Below are 5,371 nucleotides of genomic sequence, written 5' to 3'. Positions count from 1 at the left end.
CTGAGGTTTCCGCCACAGGGCACTGCCAGAGAGAGGACAGCGGCAGGCAGGTGAGTACAGGCGCCCACCGCCCACCGGAGGTCAGCTGGCTTCCTACTGCGTCCCTGTCCAGGCCAAGAGGGATGGGCACTTTGGGGCCAGGTGACTGGAGCAATGGCACGGGCAGAGGCCGCTGGGAAGGCGAGAGCCTGGTGACCAAGGGAAGGAGGTGCCCAGGAGGAAGAGGAGCCGCTGGGTCAAGACGGGGAGCCGGGGAAGAGCCCCTCGTTCCCCTCTCCTGAGAAGCCACCCACGGTACACAGGGGTCAGGTGGGGAGGAGAGTAAAGTCCGCAGAAAAGCTGAGGGCATCGCGTGGGATCCGCCAGCTACTCCAGTGAACCGCTGGCTGGGCAGGCGGGCAGAGGCCGCTGGGAAGGCGAGAGCCTGGTGACCAAGGGAAGGAGGTGCCCAGGAGGAAGAGGAGCTGCTGGGTCAAGACGGGGAGCCGGGGAAGAGCCCCTCGTTCCCCTCTCCTGAGAAGCCACCCACGGTACACAGGGGTCAGGTGGGGAGGAGAGTAAAGTCCGCAGAAAAGCTGAGGGCATCGCGTGGGATCCGCCAGCTACTCCAGTGAACCGCTGGCTGGACGGGGTAGTTCGGAGAGTCCCAAAATTAAAGAGGGGGTTTGTTTAGAAATGACGCCTCCACTCCAACACGGGAGCTCAGTTCTGTGGACAAGGGCTCGTTTTCTACGGGTAAAGTGGCCCCCAGCTGAAGCACAGGTGACTGTCCTTATATAGCCAACTGTGAATGAGGTATTTTTGCTTTGTTTGGACTGAGTGTGGTAATGCCCTTTCTAAGTCTTCCCTTTGCAGGACAAAGTCCAGCCTCTCCCCCGGGGAAACGCTGGTGGCCAGTGTAGAAAGGGGACTTGGATGCAGTGCACAGATGGGGCGGAGGCCGCATGGCCTCTGGTCATAGTCTGTCTCGGTTCTGGTTAGGGAGGAAGATGCAAGAGCCAGCCCCAGCTCCTTAGAGTCGTCCGCTCGGCTCTCTCCAGACACGCAAAGGCGGGAGATAGCGTTGGGCTGGAGGAGAGGGGGTGGGTGAGCTCTTAGGAAGACGTTTCATCCTCTCCTTCCTTTTGGAAGGGGCCATGATGAACGGTCGCCCTCTGCCCCTCGGCCCGCCCCTGGGCTCCCATACCCTCGTGTGGGCCTTCTCTTCCAACAGGGACATCTAGACGTTCTAGATCTTCCCGGGGATGGGCATATCTTCCCCACAGCCCCTCCAGCCCTCCCTGGTGCTGGCCCAGAGCCTCCCAGGACCCCCTCCTGGCCAGGCTGGTCACGTCCATGTGACAATAGAATGGACGAGGTTTGCCTGCCCTCGCAGCACTGGCGAGTCTGAGCAGGCAGGGGGAGGCCGATGGCTCTGGATCTGACTCCATGACCGGCCCCCGAAGATCAACGGGGTGGCGCAGGGACATACCTTCACACTTGGGCAGGGGATGGTCCCAGTTCCGGTTGGTGCCGTGTTGACATGTGAGGACAGGGTGGCCAGTCAGCTGATATCCTGGGAGACACTCGAAGGTCACCGACTGCCCGACGTTGTAGCCGGCTCCCCTCACTATGCCATTGGCAAAGGGCTCTGGGTCTGGGCACTCTTGAAGTTCATAGGCTGGAAAAGATGGGGACAAAGGTGGCTTTACTCCCCACGGAGAGAAACACGGGGAGAAGCACCAGGACCGGCCTGAGGCGGACCTTTGCGGTTCACTAGCTGCCGCCTGTGGGCGAGTTATTTAACGCTCTGTGCCTTAGCGCTCTCACTCACAAAGTTATCTGAGGACGGGGCAGGACCTGGTCCAGTACTGGCACGGGTAAGAGCTCAAGAAATGGGCCTATTACTGGCATTTCCACGGGAAAGGGAGGCTCAAGGGAGACAGTGCGGGGTTGCACCAGCATCCACCTAGCACCTACTGGGGACCAGGCACTGGCTGAGGTCGCTTCACACTGCCCATCTCATTTAACTCTCGCGACTTCGGCCGAGACCACAGACATCGGGTGCCGGGGAGGGAGAAACTTGCGCGGGGTCTTCCCAACTCTGGGAAGTTAGGACCGATCGGGAAGGAAGAAGTCCGGTAGGTGCCAGCCCATCTGTGGCAGAGGGAGTGGCCAAGCTGAAAGGGCGTGCGACCAGCAGTGGGCAAGTCCCTCTGGAGCTGCTCCATGGGAGAGGCTGGGCCTGACAAGAAGGAAGTGGCTGAGTCCTGCCCAGCACAGAGAAGCCACAGAGGGATCACGTGCTTCAGGACAAAGCCTCCGATTAATCGCGTCCACTGGACCAAGCGGAACCTCTGTGGTGGCAGCAGGGCACGGCGTTCACAGGAAGTGGTGGGAGGGACAGGATGCTCCGGCGTGGGGCTTCTCCGTGGAGGCAGGTGCGTTCACCACATGTGACACCACACCACTTAGGACGACCCGGAGCTAAGGCGGCCCGCGCTCCGCGATGCCGGCTGTGCAGGTGTTTCCGTTCCGCATGGTCCGGGGAGTCCGTCACTGGGAAGTCGTCACAGTAAGGGGCAGGTCAGAGTTGGGCAGCCATGCCGGGGCAGGTGGGGAGCTCAGCCAGAGGTGAGGCACGGCGCTGGCCACAGGGAGTCGGGTCATGGCTAGGAAAGGCTTAGTGGGAGCGTGAGCCCCGTGTCTGGGGGGTGGCTGGGTGGGATGGGTCAGGCCTTTAGAGAAAGCCTCAGGGGGAGCCATGTGGACCCAAAGCTGGCAAGGAGTCTGCGGAAGCTAGGAACGGCCTTAGAGTAGCTGAGCCTCTCACAGAAGTGGCCTTGAGTGGAAGAAGCTGGGCTTTTTGGAAGAAGGACTTTGGTGAGAGAACCTGGATTGCTCCCATACTGAGCAAAATCTCAGAGTGAAGCTTCCCCGGAGGAAGCGTCGAAGGGAAGGGGTGGGCCTCCAGGGCAGAAGGAAAACCAAGAGGAGGAAGGGTTGACTTCCCCCTTCTGGGAGAGGGGCTGGGTTTGTCTGAAAGGAGACGCTGCAGTAGGGACTGACACGATCTCAAACGAAGTGGCATCATCGGAAACATCAGCCGTGGCGTTGTGAGATGTCCTGGCCAAGCATACATCTGCGACGTTTGGCTGGACCCTCACGAACCAGCCCCGGAGAAGCTTGAATGAGCAAGTTAAGCCTAGCAGACTGAAGCCCGTGGTGGAAGTGCTTTATGCTATTACTAAAAACTTGATGGGAACGTTTACCTGAAAAAGGGAAAAGGAAGCTCTGGCCTAGGAAGTTAGCGTCTGGCTCGGGGAAGGTGAGGAGTGAGGAGCTGGACTTTGTCCAGGAAGGCTAAGGACGTGGAGACCTGGGCCTGCTCGAGCAGGAACCAGCCCCACGGATACCTCGCCTCGGGCCACCATGCCAGAGCTGAGGCATTGACTTCTACAGTGCAAGCCCTGTCCATGGTACTTTGCTGCCAGACCAACACATGGGACGCCTGGTAGAGACCCATGTCTCCCCGAGGGGTACTGGCCATGAATTTGGGCCAAGTCCCTCCTGTGACAGGCCTTGGTCATCTGATGTGCTGTGACACGTTTGGCAGTCCCTGCGTGGTGCATGTGATAGGCAGGTCGCTCTCGGGTAAGGCCGGCCTCGCGACAGGCCCTTCATGGCCTCCCACAGACTGGCAGCTTTGTGATGCCCAGTGAGGTGGCACTGTCCGGTCACCAGCCCCACCTGCTAACTACCCCTAAGCAGGGTTCCCAGGACACTCTCTGGGACTTGGCGTTCCAGTCCATCTCCTGTCTTCAGGAAGGGAAGAAAGGTATTTTATTCATTTAAAAGAAAAGGCATTGGGCCAGCGGGTGGCATGGTGGTTAAGGGGCTGGATCCCACATGGCTGACTCCATGGTTCAATGCCCACTCCTCCTGGAGCTCCCTGAGCTGATGAACCTAGATGTGCTGACCAGTTTCCCCGGACACAGACACGAGCACTCAGAGGAGGAAGGAGTCCCTGTACAACCACACCCACCTCGAGGGACACTCTTTAAGGCTTCCCTAAACAACAAGCCCAATCCTCGTTCCTTTCCCCCTCTGACAGGAGGCGAGCGCCTTGTCCTATCACTTACAGAACGGAAAAGGTGGTGTCAGACATTTATATGCAGGGCTCCAGTCATGCAGGAAACATGGCCCAAAGTTTCATGAAGTTATGCTTTTCACAGTACTATACGTATAGCAGATGCATGTCAAGGCATAGCGAAAAGGTCTGGGAAAATACCAAAACAGCTTATTTCTGCGGAACATTCCTGGTTCTGGAGGCTATAGACAAAGAGAGATTTGGCCTGAACTATAGTGTTTTAATTCTCCTTTCCCTTTAAAAAATTTGTAATGTGCTTATGAATTATCTACATAATTAAAAAAATGAAGCTCAGGCAGCGCGTTGGCATGGCAGTAGAGCCTGACACCGTGAGGCTCCGGGCTCGTGTCTGCAGGCCGCCCTGAGTGTGCTGGGCACGTGCCCACGATCTGCAGCTGGCTGAAGCTGAGGGTGGGCTATGGCATGAAGACCCTCCCAGGGGTGCTGTGTCTTGGTCTGTCTCTCTCACCCAAGGAAGAAATTTAAAAACTTAAAATTAACTTTAAAAGTTGAAAAGCAATATTTATAGTTGGATCCAATTTTGGCTAAAATGTAATAATTTAGCTGCAACAACATATGTACATGAAGACGGGGGGGCATGCGCTGAGCCGTACAGTTGCCACCTCTGCCAGGGCAGGGTTGGGGCGGGGCATGGGAAAGTTTACTTTGTGATGTGTGCTGTGGACAAACGTCCGTGTCCCTCCCACACTCGGATGTGAAACCTGGTTCCCAGAGTGAGGGTACTGGCGTGGGACCTCTGGGGGTGACTAGGTCGTGAAGGTGGAGCCCTCGTGAGTGGGGCTGGTGCCCTTTAGGAAGGCCCCTCTGCACGTGAGGGCACAGCGAGGAGTGAGGAACTGCCGCAGCTTCACCTGGGACTCAGCAGCCAGGACTGCGGCAGGTCACTTCCTGACGCTTAGAAGCCCCCAGTTCATGGCATTCCGTTCCAGCAGCCCGAGCAGATGTGCTCGCCAGAACACGTCTAATGCTTTACATCTTTCACAAGCACGTATTGGTATTGGAAAATTCTAAAAATATCAAAAATGATTAGAGAAGAATCTGGGAAAGGAGTGACAATAAATGGATCCTTCGGTCACACAAGGAAGACGCTTGGGGCCCTCAGAGCCGACCACACGGCTGCATGCGTTGGGTCCAATCTCCACGCACAGGTGACAGCTGTCCTGTCACACAGCGATGGGGCTTGACCCTGGGAGCCTGCCAGGAGACTGGGCCTGCCACCGG

At 57.5% G+C, this 5,371-nt stretch overlaps 1 protein-coding gene across 1 annotated transcript in view; it reads right to left on the bottom strand.

Moving 5' to 3' along the window:
- The window catches only part of CSMD2 (CUB and Sushi multiple domains 2), a 565,338-nt gene that overhangs the window by 82,372 nt on the left and 477,595 nt on the right, over nt 1-5,371 (bottom strand). The window contains 3 exon segments of the mRNA XM_027775561.1: nt 1,472-1,660; nt 1,810-1,850; nt 1,960-2,136. Of these exon segments, the coding sequence (XP_027631362.1) occupies nt 1,472-1,660; nt 1,810-1,850; nt 1,960-2,136 (407 nt within the window).

Source organism: Tupaia chinensis, unplaced genomic scaffold (assembly GCF_000334495.1).
Source record: "Tupaia chinensis unplaced genomic scaffold, TupChi_1.0 Scaffold000573_1, whole genome shotgun sequence".
NCBI classification, from domain to species: Eukaryota; Metazoa; Chordata; class Mammalia; order Scandentia; family Tupaiidae; genus Tupaia; species Tupaia belangeri.
The sequence above is the reverse complement of the archived record's forward strand: the minus strand, read 5'-3'. Positions and strand labels throughout refer to the sequence as shown.